At 54.2% G+C, this 26,348-nt stretch overlaps 2 protein-coding genes and 1 non-coding gene across 3 annotated transcripts in view; all 3 read left to right on the plus strand.

Annotated features, from left to right (window-relative positions):
- Nkain1 (sodium/potassium transporting ATPase interacting 1) overlaps window positions 1–26,348 on the plus strand; it is a 43,801-nt gene that overhangs the window by 12,807 nt on the left and 4,646 nt on the right. Inside the window, exons 2-3 of the mRNA XM_046469215.2 lie at window positions 24,206–24,343; window positions 25,619–25,699. Of these exons, the coding sequence (XP_046325171.1) occupies window positions 24,206–24,343; window positions 25,619–25,699 (219 nt within the window). The remainder of the gene's footprint in view (window positions 1–24,205; window positions 24,344–25,618; window positions 25,700–26,348) is intronic.
- LOC124075448 (small nucleolar RNA SNORA70) lies at window positions 7,054–7,188 on the plus strand. The gene has a single exon (XR_006846062.1). It is a non-coding gene; the product is annotated as a small nucleolar RNA SNORA70 (small nucleolar RNA).
- Window positions 7,199–7,624, plus strand: LOC131423208 (large ribosomal subunit protein uL16-like). The gene has a single exon (XM_058570951.1). The coding sequence runs from the start codon at window positions 7,250–7,252 to the stop codon at window positions 7,550–7,552; it is 303 nt and encodes a 100-aa protein (XP_058426934.1). The 5' UTR covers window positions 7,199–7,249; the 3' UTR covers window positions 7,553–7,624.

A 26,348-nucleotide genomic window follows, 5' to 3' on the forward strand; every position in this document is an offset into this window, starting at 1 on the left:
TTTGTATTTTATTTAGAGACAGGGTCTCCCTGAGTGGCTTAGCACCTCACTTTTGCTGAGGCTGGCTTTGAACTCAAGATCCTCCTGCCTCAGCCTCCCGAGTCACTGGCTCAGTTCTCTCCTTTTTATCTCTAGGGCAGCTCGTCCATCATTTCCTCCTGCAGCATCTCGCCCCCACCACCTCTGTCCACCCCGCAGGTGTGCTGTGGTGCTTCTCTTCCTAGAGCTCATGGAGGCCTAGAGCCTGTCCCTGAGGGTGGCCCCCAGAGGTGCGTGTGAAGGTGGGATGCTCAGAGTGCAGATGGGCAGGGGGGAGGGGCGTGGGAGTGACTTGGCCTCGAGGTCCTCTCAGCCCGTCAGACATTCGCTGGGTGCTCACTCTGCCAGGCATAATGCTAGGTGCTGGGGATTCAGTGGTGTGGGAGGCACAGTCCCTGCCGTGAGGACTCAAGCACTGTCAGTGACCATGTTGGGACCTGGTGAGGGCTGTGCTGGAAGACAGTAAGAGACCCGGGTGCTTTTGTACTAGAGATCAACCCAGGAACCTCAACCACTGAGCTACGCCCCCAGCCCTTTTTATATTGATTTTGAGACAGGGTTTTGCTAAGTTGCTGAGGCTGGTCCCAAACTTACGATCCTCCTGCCTCAGCCTCCCGAGTCAACTAGGATGACAGGCTGCGCCGCCGTTAGCAGTGAGAGTGAAGGTGAAAGTCCCCGCGAGTTGGGCACCAGCCTCTCCTCACTACCACGCTTCCAGGCGAGGATACCTTCCCTGTTTTATAGAGGAGTAAACAGGACCCAAGAGAGGAATTCACAAAGCCACTTGTCACAGCCTGCACATGGCAAAACTGGGACTGGAATCTGGATTTCCTGGTATTAAATCCCATACTCTCTGTCCTCCTGGGATGTCCCTAGAGTCCAGGCAACTATGTGGCCCGAGACTCTCCTTTGCAAACATGTCTCTAATGAGTACTTAGCAGTTTGATTACAACAATCACCAAAGGGGACCTGAGCAGTATCGGGGTGTTAGGGGCCCTCCCTGCCCTCCTCTAGCCACATCTTTTACTAGGGGGCAAGAGGCCCACAGGGTCAGGGGGACATGCCTGCCAGAAGCCTGTGCACCCTCCCACCCTAGACCCAGTGCAGATACTCAGGACCCCAGAGACTCCTGTCCTACCTCCAGGACTGCTGGGCTTCTCCAGGGGCTGGGCCATGCTGCTGGTGTGGCACACCTGGCTCAAGGGATACAGAAACTGGCTGCTTGTGGAGCAGGACAGATGTGACCAATGCTGACAGGTGTGTCCAGACCTGGGTGTGAGGCCCCACCAGAAACCGGAGTACGGGTGCTGACTTTCCCAGATGCTGGAGATGCTGCTGCCTTCTGACTGCAAACTCCACGCCATCAGAGACCAGACTGCACAGCCTGGCCTTCCAGCCATCGGGCTGGTCAGAGGACAGGGCTGTTTTATTTAAGAGGGTGTTATCTTGGTTTGTAACTCTTGCATAGTTAGACAATTGACGTGGAGGCCTCCGCTGGTGCTCTTGTCCTGCGCCTGCAGGTCCCCAAAGTGAAGTGAAGAGCCTGGACTTGGAGGCAGGACGTGGGCAGAGGCTCCCCTGGGTGCTTCATCAGCCTCAGGCCCTGCCAGCTGCTCAGCCTGTCACTGCCTGACTGTGGTCAGCAGCCCCATGGGCCATCAGAGTGGACCGCCATCCCCAAGCTGCCACTCGCTGTCATCCCTAAGACAGGCCACCAGGGACACTGGGATCCTTGGCTGAAATACAAGGCTGTTGCTGCAGCCTGGGAATGACACGGTGGTTGTCAGCTGTGACAGGTGGGACTTGGTGGCTGGGCTCTGCAGGACAGAAAGTGGGACACAGTTTATCAGGGCCGCTTTGGGCAGCTGCTTAATCAGGCTTCACCCACCCCCGCTGCCCCAGGAGTGGTGGGATCTCCCCATCTTGCAGAGGAGGAAGAGGGAGTGCGGAAGCCCCGCTTCTGCTCCCCGCAAGTGTGAACACAGGCAGCTCAGCCTGTCAGCCCCATTTCCTCATCCGGAAGTGGAGGTGGTGACTGTGCGTGCCTCTCAGGGCTGCAGGGTAAGCGTGCTCAGTGGAGGACACAGGAAGAGCACTCAGCACAGCACCTGGCACTTAGGTAAGGATTAGGAAATGGTAGCTGCTGTCGTGGTTCATAGGACCAGGCCCCAGCCCCAGGGAGGCAGGCTCTCTGACACCGCCAGCCACCACTGCCTGCTGAATGGGGTCCTCCAGGCAGGAATCCTGGAATGAGGGGAGGGTCCCGAGAGTAGCCCTCCAACCCCTGTTTTGCACCCAGAGGCCTGGGGAGGCGGTGGGCCCTGGGGTCCAATCCCTGCCTCCTTTCCTCGCTGCTGTAGGAGAGAGCAGGGAGCCTGGCCATCGGGGCCTTTCAAGGACTGTTTTAGGGAGGGATTTGATGCCACTTGGAGGATCAGGATTGTGTGTGTGACTCCAGACAAAAATACCCTGAGCAAAAATAAGCTCCCCCAGGTGGGTGGGCGCTGTTGGCTCCTCCCCTGCACTCAGCTCTGGACAGCCATGGGCCAGAGTCTGCGGTGGAGTCTTCTACAGGGTCTCAGGTGACATGTGCTCCCTGGGGAGGGGATCAAATCACCCTGTGACCTCAGAAAGGGTCTCTTCTGGAGAAAGGGTTGACCCCTTTCCTGGCAGCGTAGTGAGTCTGGGGCATCTTGAGCCCGAGGACTGTGGCTCAGGGGAGGAGCCCTTGCCTGGCACGCCCAAGGCCCTGAGTTCTGTCTGGAACCCCCCGTAAAATTCCTTATCTCCCCCGTAAAATTCCATATCAGCAGGACAAGTTACCCTGCCCTAACGTTGCCCGGCATCTCGCCTGGGGAATTAAATGAGTGGGATGTCCCTGGGCATTAGACAGATGCTTGGCGTATAATAAGTGCTAGCTGTTACTGCCTCTTCCTGTCGTTCTGGGGATGAGATGAAATGCCACCTGTAAGGAGCACTGGCCAGCGCTGCCAAGGGTAGGTCCTGAGAACCCTTCCCCCCTCCCCCGCCCCCACTTAGCCAGCTCTTCCTCCAACAGGTTCTGCGCCCCTGGCCCAGGCCCTTCTACCCCCCTGCTCCTGGCCCTCCCCGTTAATCTTCCCTGCCCGGTGGGGTGGGGAGAAGAGGCAGGGGGAGTCTGCCCTGGGGCTGGGGACTGCAGGTGGCTCTGGGGTCCAACAGCCTGGTTGGCGGCACTCTGCCTCCCTGAGGCCTTGAGTTGAGACTCTCTCCCTAGATGGATGGGGCCGTGACCCATCCTTCATTTGTGGTTGTGAGTGCCAGACGAGCGGGTGCATGCCAAGTGCTTGGCCCAGAGCTGGCACAGAGTGCAGAAAATGCTAGCCGTGGTCCTTAATGCCCGTGCTCAAGTTCAGAGCTGCGCATTTTGAAGAGAAACCTTCAAGCCCAGCCCCTGGGGTGTCCCTCCAGAGATGCCCTCTGCAGTCCCTCCTCCCACAGTCCTTCCTACCACCCTAATCTCACAATCCCCAAATGACCTCTCCCAGGGCTCTAGTGGGCCAGACAGGGACAGAGCACAACATCCCCGAAAGAGAGGTTACCAGGGGGAAAGCAGGGGCGGGACCCTCCCCCTCTCTCCTTTCGTTGATGGCTCCTGCCCTGTGACATCAGCACACCTTAGCACAGGGAGGACACTGGGTTAGCAGGCCCCCTCCACCTCCCCGAGCCTCGGTGTCCTCATCAGTCCCAGGGGCCAGTAATCCCACGTCCCAGGCTGCCGTGAATCACAATCTGAGCCATAAAAGACTGTCCAGATGTTAGTGGCTGCTGTGACTCTCCACTGGAAGGAGAAGCAGGGAACCTGGGATCCCAGCCAAGCAAGTAAATGACAGGGGATCCCCAGGCCCCTGCTGGGGGCGGGGCTTCTCTGCACCTTTGCCACTGGTTCCTGACACCCACACTGTTGCCAGGCAGACTTCCCCACCTGGCTCCTCGGGAGGAGGAGGAGGAGGCAGAAGTGGCTGCCGTTGCCATGGCAGTGAAGCGGTTTCCATCCGTGCATCCTTCCCGGGAGCATCAGGACAGGGGGGGCTGCAACAGGAATTAAGGATGCGGATGTGTCCCCCCTGCATAGGTCGCAGGAGGATGGCCTCAACCAGGAGGAATGAACTCCTGATACCTCTAGGAGGATTGCAGAGGGCTTGGTGCTCTCCCCACCTGCTTTCGAGCTCAGCCTCCCCCACTTCCAAGCAGGCCATGGGCACAGTCAGTCGCCCTTCCTGCCCTTCCCTGGGTGCTTCTCCTGTGCACCCCACTACCATGCCCGCATGGATCTCTCCACCAGTTCTTTGCCCCTGTTCTTCCTTTTTCTGCCAGTCTTCCATCCGCGCTCTCTCTCTCTCTCTCTCTCTCTCTCTCTCTCTCTCTCTCTCCACCCTGCCCTGCCCCATCCCTTTCTTTCTTTTCTTTTTAACTTCTGATACTGGGGATTGAACCCAAGGACTCTACCACTGAGCTACGTTCCCAACCTATTTTGAGACACAGTCTTATTAAGTTGCTCAGGTTGGCCTCAAGCTTGCGATCCTCCTGCCCCAGCCTCCTGAGTCTCTGGGATCACACCTGGCCGCCCTTTCTTCCTTCTCCCTAACTGCAGATCCCTGACTCGGGTGTGTCCCCCTTGACGTGGCAGCCCTCTTCTTGGAACCCTTCCTTCAGAGCACTTGACACAGAGTCAGTTTGCTCTGTAGGGTGTGTGTGTGTGTGTGTAGGGTGTGTGTGTGTGTAGGGTGTGTGTGTGTGTAGGGGTGTGTGTGTGTGTGTAGGGTGTGTGTGTAGGGTGTGTGTGTGTGGGGTGTGTGTGTGTGTACGGTGTGTGTGTGTAGGGGTGTGTGTGTGTGTGTAGGGGTGTGTGTGTGTGTGTGTAGGGGGGTGTGTGTGTGTAGGGTGTGTGTGTGTAGGGTGTGTGTGTGTGTAGGGTGTGTGTGTGTGTAGGTGTGTGTGTGTGTGTGTAGGGGGTGTGTGTGTGTAGGGGTGTGTGTGTGTGTAGGGTGTGTGTGTGTAGGTGTGTGTGTGTGTGTGTAGGGGTGTGTGTGTGTGTGTAGGGGTGTGTGTGTGTGTGTGTGTGAATGTAAACTCCCCCCAGGGCAAGAGCTGTGCCTGTTTTTTTTTTTTTTTTCCCTTCTTTCCTTGTTCAAAAATTGAAATATAATTCTCATAAATTTTCCATTTTAAAGTCCGCAATTGGAGCTAGAGGCGTAGCTCAGTGGTAGAGTCTGTGCTCCGCATGTGTGAGGCCCTGGGTTCCATCCCCAGCACCCAAACAAACAACAAAGTTAATAAATAGACAAAGCAGACAATTCATTGTTTTTTTTTTTAAATACATTGAAAAAGTTGTGCGTTTTCTTCACACTTAAAAGAAACCGTGTACCTATTAGCAGTCAGTCCCCATTTCCCTTTGCCACCAGCCCCTGGCAACCAAGGTATATATGGACACACACACCCTACAGGAGGAACGCTGGGCCACGGCATGGTTCTCTGTTCTCTGTCTGGGGAACCGGCCCATTTTCCACAGCCAGGCCCCTTCGCGTTCCCACCGGCAATGCACAAGAGTTCCAGTTTCTCCACGTGAGCGTCACACTCACTGTCGTTTTATCTTGTTTTGTTATCCGAATTGCAGTGCCGAGGCCCAAACCCAGGCCTTGCACGTGCCAGGCCTGCACTCTGCCACTGGGCTCTGTCACTGGGCTTGGTCCCCAGCCCCTTAGCTCCCTTTGGGTTATAGCTGTCCTGATGGGTTGGATTTGCATTTTCCTAATCACGAGTGATTTTGAGCATATGTTCATGGGCCTATTAGCTACTTGGATCTCTTCCTTGAAGAAATTTCTATTCAAATCCTTTCCTCACTTTTTAATATTTGGTTATTTATCTTTTTGATGATGAATAGTAAGTTCTTCATATATTCTGGATTTTATACTCTTACCAAATACAGGATTTGCAATAGTCCTTCCTGTTTTGTAGGTTGATCTGCCCTTCCTTCCTTTTTTTCCTTCTTTCCTTCCTTCCTGCCTTCCTTCCCTTATTCCTTTGGTTGTGAGAACCAAACCCAGGGTTTTGGGCACACTAAGCATGTGCTCTACCAACACCCCCCCGCCAAATTTAATAGATGTTGTGTGTGCCCTGCTGAAGTCACTTTCTCTTTTTATTTATTTATTTATTTTTTTAGTTGTAGTGGACACAATACCTTTATTTTATTTACTTTTATGTGGTGCTGAGGATCAAACCCAGCGTCTTGCACATGCTAGGCTGAGCCACCACCCCAACCCCCTGAAGTCACTTTCTTGATAGTGTCCTTGGGTGTACAAACTGCATCATGGTATCCAGTTTATCAAGTTCTTCTTGGCTACTTACACTTTTGGTGTCATAACTAGGGGAGTGTTGCTTAATCCAAGATCCTATAGATCAGACCTACATTCCTTCTAAGGTTTAGTAGTTTGGGCCCTTCCATTTTGATTTTTGAGCAGTTTCGAATGTATTTTTGTGTATGGTGTGAGGCAGGGATCCCGCTTGATTCCTCTGCTTGTGGTGCCCCATTGTCTCCACACCATCTGTTGTAAAGGCTGCCTTCTCCCTTGAACAGGTCTTAGCACCCTTGTTGACGATCAGCTGACCCTGAGTTTGTGGCTCCATTTGGGTCTGTTCTACTCCATTTATCTATGTGTCTGTCTATCCTTACTCCTGCACTAGTACTATGGCTTTGTCATAGGTTTTGAAATCAGGAAATTGGAGTCTTTTTTAACATTATTTGGCTCCTTGGACTGCCTTATATTTCCTTATACATTTTAAGACCATCTTATCAATTTCTTCAAAAAAATGTAGTTGAAATTTTAATAGAGATTGCATTGAACATGTAGATCAATTTAGAAATATTGCCATCTTAAATGTTATACATATATATATATATATATATATATATATATATATATATTTAAACTGGAAATTGAGCTATACCTCAGCCCTTTTTAAAAAAAAAAAATTCTGCAGCTAATTAAGCCGACTGGTTTCCTTTACTTGTGGTGGCCCAGTGTGCAATGGCTGCAAACAGCAATCTCCTTGGTAGTGTATGCAGCCTGTTGCTTGTATAGGTTGCCCTAAGGGACCTTGGAGACAGCACTTTGAGTAGATGTTCATATTTCTGATCTCATGATGTCCCCCATCTAGACTCCAAACAGGTATGCAGGGTGCCTTTGGGAAACCCCAGGGAAAGGTGGCCAGGGTTCACATTGGCCAAGTCATCATGTCCATCCGCACCAAGCTGCAGAACAAGGAACATGTGATTGAGGCCCTACGAAGGGCCAAGTTCAAGTTCCCTGGCTGCCAGAAGACCCACATCTCAAAGAAGTGGGGCTTTACCAAATTTAATGCTGATGAATTTGAAGACATGGTGGCTGAGAAGCGGCTCGTTCCTGATGGCTGTGGGGTCAAATATATCCCCAATCGTGGTCCCCTGGACAAGTGGCGGGCCCTGCATTCATGAGGGCTTCCTCTATGCTGTCCCCTTCTTAATCACACACAACACCAATAAATCCTGTATTGTATCAAAAAAAAATTTATTTTGAGACAGAGTCTAAGTTTCTGAGGCTGGCCTCAAACCTGTGATCCTCCTGCCTCAGTCTCTCAAGTCACTGTTTCGGGCCCATCTTGAAGTTTTAAGTTTTCCCAATCCAGGAACACTGGATATCTTTGCATGTATTTAAGTCTTTAATTTCTTTCAACAATGGGTGGTGATTCTTCAGTTTACAAGTCTTATACCTCCTTGGTAAAGACCTATTCTAAGTGTATTCTTCTTTTCAATGCTATTGTAAATGAAATTGTTTTCTTAATTTCAGTTTAACTTGGTCATTGCTAGTGTATAAAGATGCAGTTGATTTTATACATTGATCTTGAGTTTTGCAGCCTTGCCTCCTTTGACAGTTTAGACTTTTCTGTGTTTGAGGTCAGGTCAACTGCAAACAGATTGGCTTCTTCCTTTCCAACCTGGATGCCCTTGAGTTCCTGTCCTCCCCTAACTGTGCTGGCTAGAACCTCCAGAACAGGGCAAACAGTTGTAACACCTTTGTCTCCTTCCCAACCTTCAGGGGAACTGTTCAGTACTTCACCATACGGATGAGGTCAGCCGCGGGTTCTTCGCTGATGCGCTCGGCCGTTCCCCGTGTAGTTCTTTGCGGGGCCACTGCATCTGTCCTTGCTTTTGTCCACCACTTTGCCTTCACTGTCCAGTGCTGTGGCTCTTTATTGGTTGAGCAAATGAGATGGGAATGGAGAGCACTTCTGCCCCACAGAGCCCAGCTGTCCCAGGACACTGCTGCGGTGCCCGGACGGTCAAGTGTGATTTGCCAAGGTCTCAACGTCCTAAGTCTTCCAGTGGGTCAGAGATTGTGGACCAACCAATGTCAGAGTCCCTGAAAGTCCGAGGTTTTGGGGGGAGACCTCTCCCATGGTGGTGGTTGGAGCTGCTGGTGAGGGCTGAGCAACTCGCGGGCGGGTCAGCTGCAGGCAGCTCTGGAGGGAGCCCAGGAACCAGGCTGGAGGGTGCCCACCCTGGGCTCCCGCCCACCAGGGGCCTGCAGGTGGAGTGGGCTCCCTGCGGCTCCCAGGAGCTCCGGGGCCTGTACTGTCCCCACCCCAGGGGTGCTGAGGACACAGGCCACCCTGCTCCAGGAGTTTGCAAAGGAAGGTCTCCAGGAGGGCAATGGAAGCTTGGTGGAAGGAAGCAGGAGGGGATGGTTCGGGCAGGGCGGAGCTAGAGCTGACCCCAGGTGCAGTCTGCAGAGGTGGGCAGAGGAGGGGGACCCGGACTTGGAGAGGGAGGACCATCACAGCCCCTCCAGAGGTAGGCACTGCTCTTGTCCTTTTCTAGGGGGGGGAAATGAGGCTTAGGGAGTTTGAATGTCTGCCAGAGCCACACAGCGAGGAACCACAGGGCCAGATTGGAACAAAGCGCACCTCGGCCATCATCGGTGGCATGATCCAGACCCTTGGGACAGTTCTCTGCTTCAGCGGTGCTGGGAGCTGGCCATGGTGCGATGTCCTGGGGGCCAGGAGCCATCTGTGGACCAGAAGAGCTAACAGGGAGACGCTGTGGGGTGGCAGACAGGTCTGTGTTCGAATCCGGTCTCTGCCTCTGATTCGCTGAGTGACCTGGGGCTTGTTGCTGTACCTGCCTGGGCCTCCGTGAGGCAATGACACCTCTCCAGGAGTTGAGAAAAGTCACGACTTGCACATGAAGTTGTTCACGGGGTGGGCTCCGTACACCCCTGCCCTGCAGTGGGCCATGTCCTTTGCCATCTTTGTGCTCTTTAGGAATGTGGGAATTGATACTTGAAGTCAGGGTCTTGTCCCCACAGACTGGGAGCATCCTGAGGGCAGGCCAGGCTGTTCCTCTGTGCACCCGGCATAGGCCTGACACAGGTGCGGTCAGGTTCCCCGAGTGAGCACCTGGGCCAGTGGGTCAGCTGCTAGCCTAAGGAGGCTTGCGGGGGAAGGTGCCACCTGGCCTCAAAGCGCCTCTGCACATTAGGACAACCTATGTTTGTCCTATTTTCAAAGCATGAGTCCTCTGAGCCCAGAGTTTGCTTTGTAGGAACAGTAGTCACAGCTGACACTTGCCTAGCTACGAGCCAAGAAGTGGTGTGAATATTTTACACATATGTCCTCATTTGTACCTCACAACAACCCTGTGTAGGTAATATTATCATCGCCCCCATTTTCAAGATAGAAAAATTAAAGAACAGAGAGGCTCAGCAACTTGCTGCAAGTTATACAGCTAAATGTAAAAGGTAGGATTCAAACTCAGATGGCCTAACTCCTAGGCCACACATTTTTTTTTCCCCTGAAACCAGGGCCTTGCTCATGCCAGACAAGCACTCTACCACTGAGCCACATCCCTAGCCCTCTCTGCCTTATTTTAAGAGAAATTCTTGCTAAGCTACCCAGGTTGGCCTCAAACTTGTGATTCTCCCACCTCAGACTCCGAAAAGGCTGGGATTACAGGTGTGCTCCCCCATGCCCAGCGAGGCCACACCTTTACTACCTGTGCAGCTTCTTGGGAAATAAGCAGCAAGAGTCTGATCTTAATATGAAACCAAGCAGCAAGGTGTGATGGAACACACCTGTGATTCCCCCGGCTCAGGAGGCTGAGGCAGGAGGACCCCAAGTTCAAGGCCATCTTCAGCAACTTAGGGAGACCCTGTCTCAAAATAAAAAAATAAATAATACTTAAGCACCCCTGGGTTCAATCCCTGGTACAAAAAATAAAATAAATAATAAAGTATGAAACCAAGGATTTAATAATGATCTTAATAATGTGGGCATGGCACTTTTCTGCTTAGAAAGCACATTCTAGCTTATATATAGTTTTCATGGTGTGATCTCACTTGACCCTCCAGCTTCTCTGGGAAGAAAGCAGCCATATTATCTATCTATCTATCTATCTATATATATATATATATATTTTTTTTTTGGCAATGAGAAATTAAGATCCTAAGACAGAAAGTGACTTCCTCAATCCATAATAATCCATTGAACATCCATTACGTGCCATGCAAAGTCCTTTGTTTGCATTACTTCACTGAATCCTCACAGAGATCCCAGAACACTTCGTATTATTCCCATTTTACAGATGAGAAAACTGAGGCTCCAGGAGGGCACTTCCCCCAGATCCCACAGCTTGTGAGAGCCCGGATTCCGTTGCAGGTCACCTGCCTCCGAGCCTGAGCCGGTGACTCGGCTCCTGGCCTCAGTCCCACGCTAGGCAGGGTTGACTCCTGGTTTCTGGTTTGGGCCCCACGCCTGTTCCTCTAGGGGCTCCTGAAACCCTGAGCACTGTCGTAATTAATTCTCTGCCTAAGTGTCCGCTCCATTAAGGAGCTTTCTGCTGCAAGTTTTTGGCTTAATTATATGGTGGTGCTGGATGTGCTTAGTCGGGAATCTGATTAATCACCATTTTCTTTGTCCAAGTGTTCAATTGTCTGCACCCTGCGTCTCCCGGGAGGGCCGTGTTTGTGCTGAGTGTCCCCACCTGCCTTGTCTCCCCCTCCGCCCCTGCGCCCAGTGCTGCTCTTGGGAGGGCACCCTCCTCCAGGCCTCGGCTGCCCACTCCAGAGCCTGCCAGGGTCCCTGCTTCTGGGAGATGAGACTGGGGTGACCTCAGCAGTCTGTATCTGGGGACATGGCAGAGGTAGAGAGGGCATTAGCAAGATGATGGGAGTCCTGGGAGAGGGGGACCCAGGCCCAGCCTTCTCCAGGCCCTGTCCTCAGCTTGCAAAAGAGGTTCAGCCTCTCCACGTCCTCCACACCCGGCCCAGCCTCCTCCCCAGGCTCAGCTTCCGGGCCCCTCTGCTTACCTGGAGGCCACAGAGGGACCAACAGGATGGAGCCCCAGGTCTGAGGTCCAGCCACATCCTTCCCCTCCCTGCTGCCCCAGGACATCCACACTACCCCCATCCAGGGTGACCAACTGGTCCCGGTTTGCCCAGGACTTTTGGGTTTTGTCTTGAAGTACACAACCCCAAGAAGCCTCATGGTCCCAGGAACAGCTGGTCACCCTACTGCCGTTCCACTTGCCCAGCTGGGGGCACGCAGCGTCACCCATGCTTGTCTGTCCCTGGTGAGTTTCTTCTTCCTGTTTTCTGTGCAGTGCTGGGGTTAGAATCCAGGGCCTCCTGCAGGTTCAACAAGGACTCTAACCCCGAGCCACAGCCCCATTCCTCTTTGTAAAAGTTTGTCAGACAGGGTCTTGCAAAATTGGGTAGTCTCACCTGGAATATGATCCTCCAGCCTCAGCCTCCCACGTGGCTGGGATTCTAGGTGCGCACCACCATATCCAGCTTTGGTGTATTCTTTTAATGCCTTTATTTTATTTTATTTTTATTTTTTTTAAAGATCGTTTTCTAACATTTTTTTAAGAGAGAGAGAATTTTTAATATTTATTTTTTAGTTTTCGGCGGACACAACATCTCTGTTTGTACGTGGTGCTGAGGATCGAACCCGGGCCGCACGCATGCCAGGCGAGCGCGCTACCGCTTGAGCCACATCCCCAGCCCTTATTTTATGTTCTTATAAAAGTATTACTTTTCAGGTGCCGTGACAGACACCTGTAATCCCAGCTGCTCAGGAGGCTGAGGCAGGAGGATCACAGAAGTTCAAAACCAGCCTCAGCAATTTAGTGAGGCCTTAAGCAACTCAGTGAGACCCTGTTTCTAAATAAAATATAAAAAGGGCTGGGGATGTGGCTCAGTGGTTAAGTGCCCCTGGGTTCAATTCCTAGTAGCCCCCCAAAAGGATTACTGTTCAAGGTAAAAACCTAACAGAAATATATCTGGTTGAATCTCAAAGCCCTCTGTAATCTTATGCCCCAGAGTTAATTATGAACACTTGGATCTATTCTTTCTTCCTTCCTTTCCCCTCTCTGTCCCCTCCCTCCCCCCTCCTGTCCCTTGGGTGGCTCTACAGCCTGCCTCTCCACCCCACATCACATGCAGTTACCATAGTTCACCACGTCCCCTCCTGAGAGACATGCAGAGTGTTTCCAGTGTTTCAAAGCCAAACCTGAATGTCCCCTGCTCAGTAAAGCCTTCCTTGACCTCCCTGTGGTCCAGAGTTTCTTCTCATCACTAGCCTTAGTTTAGTAAGAGTGGCTAACACGTACGGAGCGCTTCCTGTGCCAGGCACTAGAAGGACATTATCTCATTTCATTTCGCAGCTCTAGAAAGTATGGAGTTGAGGCTGTTGTGATCCCCATTTAACAGATGGGGAAGCTAAGGCTCATTAGGAAGATAAACCCAGGCTCACACAACAGTGAGTGGCAGGACCCAGACCTGAACCCGAGCAGTCTGCCTACAGAGCCCCCTCTGACTCGCTACCCTAAACTACCTCTTGAAGTCATTCAGAGCTTGCCATACCAGGGGCCAGAGCCTGGACAGATGCACACAGCTCCTTGGGGATGTACCAGCCCAAGGGCAAAGCCATAGGAGGTGTTGTTGACAAAAGGTCAAATGTACAAAGCTGGCAATTTGTAGCTTCTAGCCCACTTCCTGCCAGACCCAGAAATTAGGGATGGCCAAAGCCAGGTGGGAGGAGGTGCAGAGTGACCCCAGATCCTGGAAACTGGCTCCACAGGGCCCACAAGAGGGGCCTGCCCCTTGGCAGAAAGCCAGGAGCCCTGGGGTGGAGAGGGGAGGGTGTGGCAAGGCCCAGGCGTGGGGTGAATCTAGGAGACTCCCTTCCTAGGCTTCTTCAAACAGCCAGGCGCAGTGGAGCATGCCTATAATCCAGCAGCTCCGGAGGCCGAGACAGGAGGATCAAAGCCAGCCTCAGCAACAGGGAGGCGTTAAGCAATTCAGTGAGACCCACCTCTAAATAAAATACAAAATAGGGCTGGGGATGGGGCTCAGTGGTTCAGTGCCCCTGAGTTCAATCCCCGGTACCCCCCCCCAAAAAAAAACAAACATTTAACACAGGCCTCTTCAAGCTATGCATCCTTGTCCCCATCTCCAGGGGAGGAAACTGAGTGACAGAGTGGTGGCCTGAAGGCCCTTCTCTGCTCTGCCTGCCACTGTGGCCCCTGTGGATTTGGACCAGATGGCTAGCGAGGAAGCAGGCCCAATGGGATGGGGACTTTGGAGTTTTGTTAGACTTCTCCCTGGTAGCAGTACCTGGGGCCTGCTTGGCCCAGGATTTATGCAAATTAATGTAAATGTATGCTAATTGGATTGCTACCAGGCACTTCTAAAGAAGCTGCCAGCTCAGAGGTGTAGAGACAGATCTTCCCAGAAGGGGCCTGCAGAGCCCCCCAGCTGGGCAGGGGTGGGAATGGGTCAATGGTCACTGAGATGAGGGACAGGGTTGCCATGGAGACAGAGGCCAGGCCTCTGCCTCCTGACAGGACTGTGACTGGCCAGATCAGCCCTGTGAGGCCAGCCTGGGCCTCTGCAGCTCCAGGCTGGTCTCTGAGGGCTAATTATGTGAAAGGTAGTGACCAGCTGCTCCCTGCCCCCCCAGGCCCAGCTGAGGTGGAGGGCTGGGCCACAGTGTGTGGGAGGCCTGAGGACAGACAGATGGCAGTCTGTGACTCTGGGTTCAAGGACCTGTCCTGAGGAGGAGGGAGATTAGTTCTCCAGAGCAGAAGTTCCCTCCAGCAGGGAAGTAAGGCCTAGGGTCCCCCAATGCTGGGGCTCAGTGCCAGCCTGCACAAGTCCCAGGGAGCCACGTGGTGGGGAAGGGGAGGACTTGGCCCCAAACACCCTGGCTGGAGTCTTAGCTCTTTGCAGAAGCACCTCGGCTGCTCTAGGCGCCGCGGCGCCGCTTCCTCACTGTACCTGGGGCTGGGATTGAAAGGGGTGACGAGAGTGTGAAGTTTCATACACAGGAGGGGTTGCAGCACAGCTCAGTGGTGGGGCACCTACCTGCACGCATGCGCGAGGCTCGGCGTTCAGTTCCCCACAACACAAAATAAATAAGTAAATAGGTGCTTATTAAATACAGGAGATGGGCCCATTGAGAGAGGCCACGGTCTCCTGGGGGTGCTTGTCTGGTGTCTTTTCCTGGGGGATAAAGAGCGCCCCTCTTGCCCGTCTTCCTCTGTCCCAGCTCTCTCCGCAGGGACACATTACCAGTGTCAGCTGAGGAGGGAAACGGCAGGGCCACCATCCTCAACAGGACAGGACGTCTGTCCACTGTTTTCATGGCTGTGTTCTCGAGACTTGGCCACCAGGTCCTCTAGAGCTTTTCGTGAACTACTGCTCAGAAGCGCGTGCAGCTGGGGAGGAGCGCTGTTCCCTTGCTGCCCTCGGGAGGCGGTGACTCAGGAGAGGCCCCTGATTCAGAGAAGCCGCCCCCAGCACCTCCCTCCTGACCCCAGATCCCAGCTCTGCCGCATCCTGGCCAAGACTTAGAAGACTAGAGTGACATCTCCACATCAGTCACCCCCACCAGGGCTGCGGGGGAGGACGCCCCGGGAGGGCGGGAGGCATGGGGTAGTCAGGCCCCAGGGAGCAGGGGTGAGCACCCACGCAGGACCTGGGGCTTGCAGAGCCAGCATCGGGGGAAAGAAGAGCCACTGGACCCCCGATGGAGGTCACAGGGCTCCAGGGCCAGTCCCCTGCAGGCGGGAAGGCTGCAGCAAACAAACCCAGACATCAATTCAGAGCTCCTGCGGCCCCACCCGAGGCCAGAGGAGGGGAGGGCTGGCCACCTTCACCTCAGGGAAGGGAGGCTTGAGGTCCTCCGAGCCCTCTGGTGTCCCCTCTGGTGCCCCCTCTGGTGCCCCCTCGTGCCATCTGAGACCGAATCTCGTAACTTTCTCAAGGATACAGCTCTGTTGGAAAACATTGCAGAAACACAGGAGCGGGCACCCTGAGCCTCCCTGCCTCCGCCTTCCCGTCCCTGGAGGTGATGTCTCACAGCCACCGTGCGTCCTTCTCTGGCTCTTGATTCTGCACTTACTGTCACACACATTTTGTGTCTTTGGGGCCTTTTGTCTTTTGACACATGGCGTCCTGTCGTTCCGCAGCTTGCGGTTTCCACCCGACGGTCACGGCCGAGGCCCTTGTCCAGTGGGGTTGGGGCTGGCATGGAGAGGGCAGAAGGGCCTCTCTATGGGAGCCCTGGAAGGAGGGGCGTGTGCGGGCCCGGCCTGCCCATGTGCATGTTGGGGCACCCAGAGGCGTCTCCACAGGCCACCAGTCACAGAGGAGGGGCGCCCGGCAGAGGAGACCCTGTCCTCAGCCCCTCTGGACTTGCCCCGATGGCAGGGGCCACACCGGCTCATTCACAGCCACCTGTCATGTACCTAGCCGGGCCTGCGCAGAGCAGGTGCCCAGGAGATGCTTGCTGAGTCCCTCCATGTCCTATAGGACCCACCTCCCTGCGCCCCCCAAGGACCACCCGGCCTCTGTGACTGTTCCCTTGAGGCTGTTTTTGTGCTCACGTGGCCCTGACCCCCAGTGGAGCTGGAGCTGGGTGGGGCCCTGGAGCCGGGAGCCACCCCCTCTGTGGTCGCTGTGCTTCTGCCCTGACAAGGGGCTGGCCTCAGCTCTCCAGGGCCCTCCAGCCTGCTGCCGCAGCCTCCGTCCCACCCCGTCATTTCATGCATGAGGGGCTCAGTCGAGTTTAATTTTGTCAGCTGCCTCAGAAACCCACTGGGAAAGCGGGGGCTCGAGTCTGGGGGTGCAGGGGAGGCTGTTGCTGAGTGCAGAGTACCAGCTGTGTGCCAGGCGACAGGCTGAGCGGGCTCTGACACAGGCAGAGGGGACACTAAGGCCCAGAGAGGAGGCACAAGCTGCCCAAGACCCCACAGTGAGTGGTGACAGGTGGGGCTGGAACTTGGCTCTGCTGGCCCCCCAGGGGGGAGTCTCGCCCCTCAGTGAACTAAAGTCAGTGAGACACAGAACCAGGCTGGAGGGAACCATTCTCCAGAAACTTCAGGAACACCTCCCTCATCCTCCGCAGACAGCCAGACTTGCGTCTGAGGCCTCTGGCGACTCGTCTGGAGTTTGGGCCAGGGAAGCCATTGACGGGCAGATCTGCCTGGCCAGGGCTTGGGCGCAAGAGGTTTCTGATGGGTTCCTGGCCCTGAGCCCAGCCCCCTCCCTGCCCTGCGCCCCCGCCGGCTTCCTGGGGCTGGGGTGGTTCCCATCTGTATTATTCATCCTCTGTCCCCCACCCCCCAACCTGGAGTTGGGCTCCTGGGGTTGGCGTCTAGACAGACAAGAGCATCCTACTGAGAACAGAGGCAGCCCTGACTGGGGCCGAAGGTTCCCATGGCAACAGCATCCCCCTCAGCTGGCAGTTACCCGATAAATAAATAATCAGGAGTGGGGGTGGGGTGGGGAGCTAAGGGCAGGGGGAAGGGCAGTGGGGAGCTGGGGCTTCTCCCTGGAGAGGAAAGAGACGGGTCAGGAGTTGCCAGGTAGAGAAGAAGGTGGCTGGAGACAGTGGCTGGATGTGAGGGACTTGGAAGATCAAGAGCCAGCACTCGGTGACACCTGGACACGGCTGAGATGGCGGGAGGGAGGCCTGGACCTGAAGCTGAGGTTTCCAGCTCAGGCAGCCGCACACACCAGGGGCCCCAAGCACTGGGCATGGACCAGGTTTGGGTGTCATTCTGTCCTCAAGGACCCCCTGGTGAGTAGCTGGCTTTGAAGGGGCTGGAGCAGGCACATGAGCAGGCAGCAGGCTCTGGAACTTGGGTGGACAGGTATGTCCTGGGACATGTGGAGCCCAAGAAGGGCCTGCATGTGACCCTGAGGCCCTCTGAAATTTAGGGGCCGGACCACACTGGAAAACTAGCTGCTCCAGAATCGGGAGTAGACGGGGAGGGCCAGGGTTCGTCTAGTTGTTAGCACCTGCAGTGAGTGTGTCAGGCACTACTCTGGATGCTGGAAGTGCCACAGTGGACAACAACAAGCAGAGCTCCCTGCCCTCAGGGATCTCAGCATCTGATGCAGGAGAAGGACAATATACAGGAGTGCATGGCACAGTGGAGGAGAAGTCCCACAGAAAAGTCAGCCACGGTGGTACACACCTGTGATCCCAGCAATTCAGGAGGCTGAGGCAGGAGAATTGTAAGTTTAAGACCAGCCTCAGCAACTCAGTAAGACCCTGTCTCAAAATAAAAAATAAAAAGGCTAGGAATGTGGCTCAGTGATAAAGTGCCCCTAGGTTCAATCCCTAGTACCAAATAAATAAAAAATAAAAAGGGCTGGGGATGTGGTTCGGTGGTACAGCACTTGCCTAGCATGTGTGAGGTCCTGGGTTCAGTCCAGTGCCATGGAAAAAATAAACCTGGCAGGAGGCGGGGACTTCAGTGAAAGAGTATAATTACATAATGTTAAATAATACTGGCTCGACTCTCCTTACAACCCTAGGAGTAAATCATACCCATTTTGTCAGCAAAGAAACTGAAGCACATAGGTTAGTGACTTACCCAGAGATCTGTGATATTCAGTGGCACCAGGGTTCACACTTGGGTTCTGCTCCTGACTAGGGCATCCTGCCTCTAGGACAGAAGCCAGAGAAGAGTGTTGCCTGCAGGAGAGGACATCTGGGGGCAAGAGAGGTGGGGAAACTGAGCTCCGAAATGCATCTGCTGGACTCGGTGACATGCAGTTGCAGTAACCTTAGGGAGAATTGTTTTGGTGGCTGAGCAGAAGGCCCCACTGTAGTGGGCAGAGGAGGGACTGGCAGGGTGTGGAGATAGAGCTGAGGTGGACAAGGGACCAGCAGAGGGATGGGGCTCAAGAGGGTCCAGGACAGTGAGAAGGAGGCTGGGAGAGGGGAGCGGAACTTTGGGGAGAGAAGGGACGTAGGTGGTGTGGCTCCTGAGGAGCTGGGTGTGGCGTGCAGGTGCAGGGACCAGCCCAGGCTGCCAGCAGACAGGGAGGGGAGACCAGGCCACCAGAGAGGGCGCTGGAGGGGGTCCAGGAGGGCTGAGCCATGGGAGGGCCTGAAGCCTTCATGGGAGGGAGAGCCCCGGGAGGCCTGGCCGGGTAGTGGGATTACCAGGAACCCTCTCGAAGCCATTGAGTTCAGGTCTGCAGTGGACCCTGAGTGCCCCTCCAGCTTGCTGGGCTGCTGTCCAGCCCCTGGGGAACCTGGTCCCTGGGTCTTTCCAGCGGTGGGCTCTTCTGGACAGCTGTGATGGCGAGGTGGAGGAGGACGAGCTCTGGGCTGCAGGCAGGGCTACACTGAGGAATCACAGGGTCCCAGCAGCATGAGATGACCTGTCACCCTGAATGGTGTTTGGAACCCAGCTGGGAGGTCCTAGAGGGGCTGTGGGATTGGGGACATTAGAGACAAGGCAGTTGTAGGTGGTGACATGGTCCAAAGGGCAGCTGAGGATGACGAGTGGAGGGGAAGGCCATGGTATGTTAGGGTTTTTTTTTTTGTCACTGTGACCAAAATACCTGACAAGAACAATTTAGAGGAGGAAAAGTTTATTTTGGGCTCACGGTTTCAGAGGGCTCAGTCCACGGTCACCAACTCCATCGCTTTGGGCCAGAGGTGACGCAGAACAGAGGAGGGCGGCAGAGGAGCGCTGTTAGCTCCTGGCAGCCAGGAGAGAGAGCAGGAAGGGCCCAGGGACACAGTGTATAATCCCAGGGCACGACCCAGTGACCACCTCCTCTAGCCACACCCCACCTGCCTACAGTTACCACCCAGTAGTCCAGTCAAATTACTAATCCACCAGATGGATTAGCCCACTGATCAGGTCATGGCTAATCAAATCAGTGGTGTCATCACCTGTTGTGATCTGATCATTCCACCCACTGCACTAACAAGGGAGCTCTGGGGGACACCTCATAGTCACACCGTAACACACGGGAAGGTGTCTGAGAGACTGAGGCCGAGGTGCTGGATGGTGTGGTCATCGATGTCAAAACCAACCAGAAGGATGCAGGGACCAAATTCATTTTCAAAGAGGGGACAAAGCCAGCCCTGGTGGACCACACCTGTAATCCCAGCTGCTCAGGAAGTTGATGCAGGAATATCACAAGTTCAGGGCAATTTAGCAAGATCTGTCTCAAAAATAAAAAGGACCGGGGATGTAGCTCATGGCAGAGCACCCCTGGGTTCAATCCCAGTCCTGGGAAAAGAAAATAGAGGGGCCCAAGGTTGTCAAGAGCCAGCAATTGACAAAGGTGCAACGCCACAGGACCGGACCTCAGGGCCATTTCATGCATACTGAGAGCAGTGTGGGGAGCATTGCACCCCCAAGAATATGGGAGGAGAGAAGAGAAATGGGCTCACGGCAGGAGGCCTCGCTGGCCCTGCCTCGCTGGCCCTGGCTGCAACATGTGAGGATCCAGGGACGTGCTAGGAAAGGGGTGAGGCCAGGGTCAGGCGGTGCAAGCCTCCTGGAGATCAAGGGTAGACAACTGCTGGGCAGGAGTAGGGGGCTCACCCTGTAGGTGTCAGCAGGGCTGCCGGGCCACAGTGACTTGACCTCACCTGTCGTTCTGGGACTCGTGTCCAGGGACTCATCTTCTAGGCTTGTGATCCTGCAGGTCTGGGGTGAGATTTGTATTTCAGAAAAGGCATGGGGTGGGCTGGGGTATAGCTAGGTGTAGAGCACTTGCTAACCATGCAGAAGCTCTCTGGTGGCAGGGATGGTGGCCCACCTTCCTCCTCATGAGTTGTCCCCGTCCCAGGAAGGAACTCTGCTACTGGCCCCCTTAGGAGAGATTCGAGAAGCCTGGTCAGCCTGGCTTGCATGCCGGCCAGGTAAAGACGCCCCCAAAGCTGCCTTTTTCGTCGGTGCATGCACATTTGGATTCTTTGCAAAGGGCTAGGGAGCTTCTGCACAATTTCTCCCCTCAAAGGAAGACACACACGCTACCTTTGATTTACAATCACATCCTTCAGATTATTGTTTTTAGGCTGGTGCGACCAGATGGGGAAGATGGTCCTCCTGTTCTCTTCTTATCAGTACTTACTAATTAGCGGTATAGCTCTGCCACACAAGCAGAGGTTCTGGAATATCTGACATGGTTTTCTAATAAAAAACAACTTTTAAGGGTTGGGGATGTCACTTAGTGGTAGAGTGCTTGCCACCTTGCACAGGCACTGAGAATAATAATAATAAAACTTTAGAATTGATACTCTTTTTAAAATCTTTTTTTAATTGTAGATGGATACAATACTTAACTTTTTTTATTTTTATTTTGTTGTCTTGCTTGGGATTGAACCCATGGCCTTATAGCATGCAAGGCAAGCCCTCTATCAACTGAGCTATACCCCCAGCCACAAGTTCGATTTTTAAGAATGTATATATATATATGCCTGTAATTCCAGCAGCTGGGGAGGCTGAGTCAGGAGGATTGCAAGTTCAAAGCCAGCCTCAGCAACAGCAAAGTGCTTAGCCAATCAGTGAGACCCTGTCTGTAAATAAAATACAAAGTAGGGCTGGGGATGTGGCTCAGTGATTGAGTTCAATCTCCAGTACCAAAAAAAAAAAAAAAAAAAGAATGTATATATGTATTTTTTTTTCCAGTATTAGGGATTGAATCCAGGACCTTGGACATGCTAGGCAAGTGCCCTACCATTGAGCTACACCCCAGCCCTTTTTCAAAATCTTGAGACAGGGTCTCACTAAATTGCCCAGGCTGGCCTTAAACTTGTGATCCCCCTGCCTCGGCCTCCTGAGTAGCCGGAATTATAGGTGTGCACCACCATTCCCACCTTAATGTGTTTCCCTTGCCACGCTGGGCATCACACCCAGGGTCTGCCCATGCCAGACAAGTGCGCTACCACTGAGCCACAGCCCTGGCCAAAGACATCCAGGTGTCTCCCCCAGGCCTGCCTGGCTTCTGGCACTGACCAGTGTGCTTTGTAGTGACTTCCTATCCTCCTCCTCTAGGACTGAGTTCCTCACTTCAGTGGTCCAGGGCCCGCCACAGACTAAGCGTTCTGAATGCATCACAGACGAAGAACCCGGATGGATGAGGGTGCATGAGGCTGTGCCTGTGAGGGTGGAGGGAGGCTGAGGCGCTGGGGCAGCAACTGCCAGTCAGGAAGCCTTCCTCCCAGAGGAGGGGGTTAAAGGAAAGGGAAGTACAGGTGAGGCTTGACCATCACATCAGCCGCTGGAGGCAGGAGCTGACACGAAATAAAGGATTGCAGCAGATCCTCGTGGGCCTTTAGGGCCAAACTAAGAAGCTTACACTGTTCAGACTTCTGTTAATTAGCCACCATTTATCACATCTAATTGTGTTAGTTTATGGGATGTCTGTGTATCCTCACTGTGACTTCTCAGGGGAGGGATTATCTTCTATATATAGTTGAAGAAATAGTTTCAGAGAGGGAAAGAGACTTACCCTGAGTCACACAGCAGAGCTGGAATTTGAACCTGCGTTGGAGTGACTCCAGAGCTGCTGCTGCTCTCAGAACAAAACAGACAAACCCACCAAAAGAAATCATGAGGCTCATAATATCAGTGAGGCCACCGCTAATGAGCAAATACTGATAAGAGAGGGGTTTTGAGGAGGGGTCAGGGGTGACCTCATCTCTCAAGACATATTTGGGCAGGATGTCTCCCCAGCTACACCGTGAGCATGGGCAACTCGGTCATAGCCTCCTCCGATAGGGACCTTCCTCCCCTGGACCACGTACCAGCTGAGTCCAACACCGAGCTGGACAGCAGTCATCAACATGGCTGACGCAGGCAGACTCGGGTGCAAGGGGAACATGGAAGGGGAGGAGGAGTGGTTGGGAGGGGGAACGGCAGGGAGACCGTGGTAGGAGCCCGTGGAGTTTTGCCCCCAAGCTCGGCAGACCACCGAGATCCGGGACGGATTATCTCATCCACCAAAGGCTGTGTGGGCGATGAGCCCAAGACCTAAGAGGGAAGGCGACCTGCCCAAAGTCACCCAGCTGTCACAGGCTGATTTTCCGTTGGAACACTCACCTCCTGACTTCCAAGCCAGTGCCAACCAGGAAGGGCGGGATGTGGTGCCAAGATAGGACAGGTGGCACAGAAAGGCCTGTTTTGCCACCAACCTGCTGTGTAACCTTGGGCAATTCACTTCCCCTCTCTGAGCCTCATGTTCTCTTTCCTCAAAATGAGAGCATAACCCCAGCCCTGCCTTTCCGTCAGAGAGGGCCCAGCAAGCGCTGAACTTGGAAGGCTCTTCAGACTCTGCAGAGCCCTGGGAGGGGAGCGACTACCAAGAAACAGGCTGGCTCCAGGTAGAAAGTGCCAAGGCTGGTCCTGGTCCCACCAGGCTCCACTCAGCCCTTGCCCAAGCCTGCAGCTTCCTTGGTCTCTGCCCAGACTTCACCACCGGGTGGTGGCAACAGCTCACCTCCACCTCCCTGCCAGGAACAGACGCCTCAGTCAGAAGTGCCAGCGGGAGAATTGCCTCGGTTGCTGACCTTGCCCTTGGATCTTCCTCCCACACTCTCTCTGACCCTTCACCTGGGCTTCCTCCTCAGGCAGGCCTCTTCCCGGGTGGCAAGGTGGCCACCAACAGCTCCAAGCTGATACCATCCCCCATCCAGGTATCCTGGTAGGTAGAGAATGGCTCTGCCTGATTGTCCCAGCAGATACCCAGAGTGCTCAAGAGGGTGAGTGCCATCCCTGAGCCCAGCATGGTGTCTGATTACTTGGCCAGGCCCGTGTTACCTGCCCTCCTCAGAAACTAGAAATGGGGTCAGCCCTCCCCAAACCACATGGACAGCACAGGGGGAGGTAGCTCTCTAAACAGAGATAGATTCTGTCACCTGAATAAGGGACATCAGACAGGGTCAAACATAACAGTTATCCAGGCACCTTTGTTCCTGAAGACTGTTCCTAAAAGATTTTGTGTGTGTGTGTGTGGGGGGGGGGGGTTTGAAAGGCAGTGTCCATCGAGTCCTGTGTGTATCAGTTAGCTCTTGCTATATAACAAACACTCCAAAGTGTCTTGGTTTAAAACAGTCATTTTGTTTAGCTCATGATTCTGCGGGCCAACGGGGCAATCCTGCTCTGGGCCATGTGTCTGAGGGTGACTGGCTGTCAGCAGGTGACCCTCGTCCTCCATCAAGTCAGCTCGGGCTCCTTCACTGGGTGGTCTCTGTTACAAGTGAAGCAGGTGGGCAAGCGCCAGGGCACTCCTTTCTCAAACTTTCACATGCGTCATCTTCTGAAGTTCATTGGGCAAAGCAACCAATCTACCATAGCTCCCTCAGGGAAGGGGAGTAAAAAAAATCCCTTCTCTGTGGCCTGGGGATTCCGTGGGCCAGGACAACTTCTAATTGGTGACAGACTCCGGGCTTTCCCTAGGGCTGGGGTTCAGTCCTCTCCCTCACCTGCTGGGGAGCAGCCTGGGCCCTGACCCCAGCAGCCTTCCCAGGTGGGGAAGGGGCAGGAGCTGGAGCCCCAGTGGGGAGGGTGTCCTGAGCAGGGTAGGGGTATCCTGGCTCCTGCCTCCCTCCAGCGCACCCCAAAGTGATGACCAGGCTTTGGGGCCCCTCCCTCGCTCCTACAGACTTGCCCCCACTTCCCCGCATCCCTTTGGTACTGAGGAGCTGGATGTCTCTGAGACTTGCCTTGTCGCCATGGTAACTGGCATCACCTGCTCCACAGGTCAAGGGGGCGTGTCTGACCTTCCCTCGCCAGGACCACCGTGGGCTCAGCCTCTCTCTCCCACAGGTGGCTGCGCTGCAGCGGCAGATCTTTGACTTCCTGGGCTACCAGTGGGCTCCCATCCTGGCCAACTTCCTGCACATCATGGCCGTCATCCTGGGCATCTTCGGCACCGTGCAGTACCGCTCCCGGTACCTCATCCTGGTATGACTCACTGCCCCTTCCTGAGCCAGCCCCTGCCCTCACCCCTGTCCACCCAGCCCTGCCTGCTCCTCCAACCCTGGGTCCAGATGGACTGGCATTGGCCTCCACCGCCGAGGGGCTGAACGTCCAGGTCCCAAAGGACCTTTGCTCAGAGACCAGGTTGATATTTTTCTCAAAGAATTTTCCAGAGAAACAGTCCCAGCATCAACAAGATATTCCATTTAGCAAGTACCCAGCATGCACCAGGCACACTACTGAGATTTTCGTGGGCCCCGTGAGGTGTGTCCTACCATCTCCATTTTCCAGATGAGGAAGCTGAAGCTCAGAAAGGTCATGAGGCTTCCTAAGGTCACACAGCTAGTGAGGCAGAGCCGGGATCAGAACTCAGGTCTGGAACCAAGGCTCTTGCCCCATCACGCCTCAGTAAGCCCTGGGGACAGCCACAGGAGGGATGGGCCTCAGGCTGTTTCTCAGAGTGCTGAGGGGGCTTTGTGGGGCTTGGGTTTTGTCCTTGCTGACTGATGTTCATCAAGGACTGGAGCCACGAGTGTGGCTTTGAAGTCAGTGGCTCCCTGCCCTCTAGCCCCAGGGGTCTGACTGTGTCCCCAACACCCTCCCCCACCTCCTCTTGGCCTCTCAAACTCCTGCTTTCAGTGAGACTCACCCACGTGCCCTGCTGATCCTCAGTGACCTCCTTACATGGCTGTCTTGAGGGAAAAGCTTCCTATGAAATTGACCCTGTTGGTACCTACAATGACGATGGCATGCAATGTCACCAAAGCCCACTCACTCTCTAGGACTTCTCCCCACCTCCCACAGGCTCAGCTCTCAGGAGCCAGATAACAGGGCCCTAACAAAGCTCTGTCGCTGGCACCGGGAACACTTCTCCCAGCCCTCAGGATGGCCCCAGGCCCCACAGGCAGAGCCAGGTCTGCGAGGGGCAGCCGCTGGAGTTGCAGGCCCAGGCCTGGCCTGGAAACCGCAGCTCCCAGACCTCTGTGCTCTGCCATAGCTGGCGGCCCGGGTAGGATACTGTTCTCCCAAGAAGTGGTCACATTTGAGGTGTGGGGAACCTGAGGGGCTGAGAGGTCCCTGGGCCACCCTAAGGCTTGGGCCCTTTGTCAATGCATCCTGTTCTCGCTCTGTAACTGCTCCTGAATGGCCCAGGTCCACAGGGCAGCTCCAGCAACCCTTCCACCAGGCTCGGGGAGAGGCAGGAGCAGCAGTGTTCAGGTAGCCCTGGGCCCCACCTGAACCCACCTCTGCTCTCCCCAGTATGCGGCCTGGCTGGTGCTCTGGGTCGGCTGGAATGCGTTCATCATCTGCTTCTACCTGGAAGTTGGACAGCTGTCGCAGGTAAGCCTCAGGCCTGGGCAGTGCCGTAAAGCAGAACCTGACCCTTCCCATCCCTGACCCCAGGTCTGTGGTATAGACCTAGAGCATCATCTCTTCAAGATACCTCCCTCCCTCTTCTACACACTCAAACCATCTGGATACCCCATTTCCCTCCTTCCCCCCGCCCCCCCCCACAACTTTTGTTTCTGGCCTCCTTTGCATTTCTCAAAGGCTGAAGAGCAACTGAGGGTCCCAGTTGATCGCAAGCTTAGTATAAACCAACAGCATGTGCAGGCACAGAAAGTAGTCTTAAGCCCTATAAATAGCAGTAGAATATTCAGAGCAAAGGAGGTGAAAATTCCGTGCACATTGTACTGTTTAGACAAAGATGTAGGTCCAGGGCTGTTCAATATTTTTCAGGAGGGAAACAGAGTAGTTTGTGTTTATTCAGGAAAAATTGAGCAGATCCTATTATGTGAAGAACTGCTAAAGAAAGTGGGGTTGTCTAGCTTTAAGAAAAGCAACCCCGGAGAGACACTACTTCTACTTTGAGAAACGAAGGAGGCAAAATATGTGAATAAGAGCTTCATCTTTGTGATTTGTCCCAGCAGTGTCACTCTGGGCAATGGTTTGTCCTCTCTGAACTACGGTTTCTTCCTCTAGAAAGTGG

This window comes from Marmota monax, unplaced genomic scaffold (assembly GCF_021218885.2).
Source record: "Marmota monax isolate L192 unplaced genomic scaffold, Marmota_monax_Labrador192_F-V1.1 WCK01_AAM20220418_F8-fsc00008, whole genome shotgun sequence".
Classification (NCBI taxonomy): Eukaryota; Metazoa; Chordata; class Mammalia; order Rodentia; family Sciuridae; genus Marmota; species Marmota monax.

Coding starts and splice junctions, on each gene's coding strand:
- LOC131423208 (XM_058570951.1), top strand. CDS start 7,250: ATGCAGGGTGCCTTTGGGAAACCCCAGGGAAAGGTGGCCAGGGTTCAC.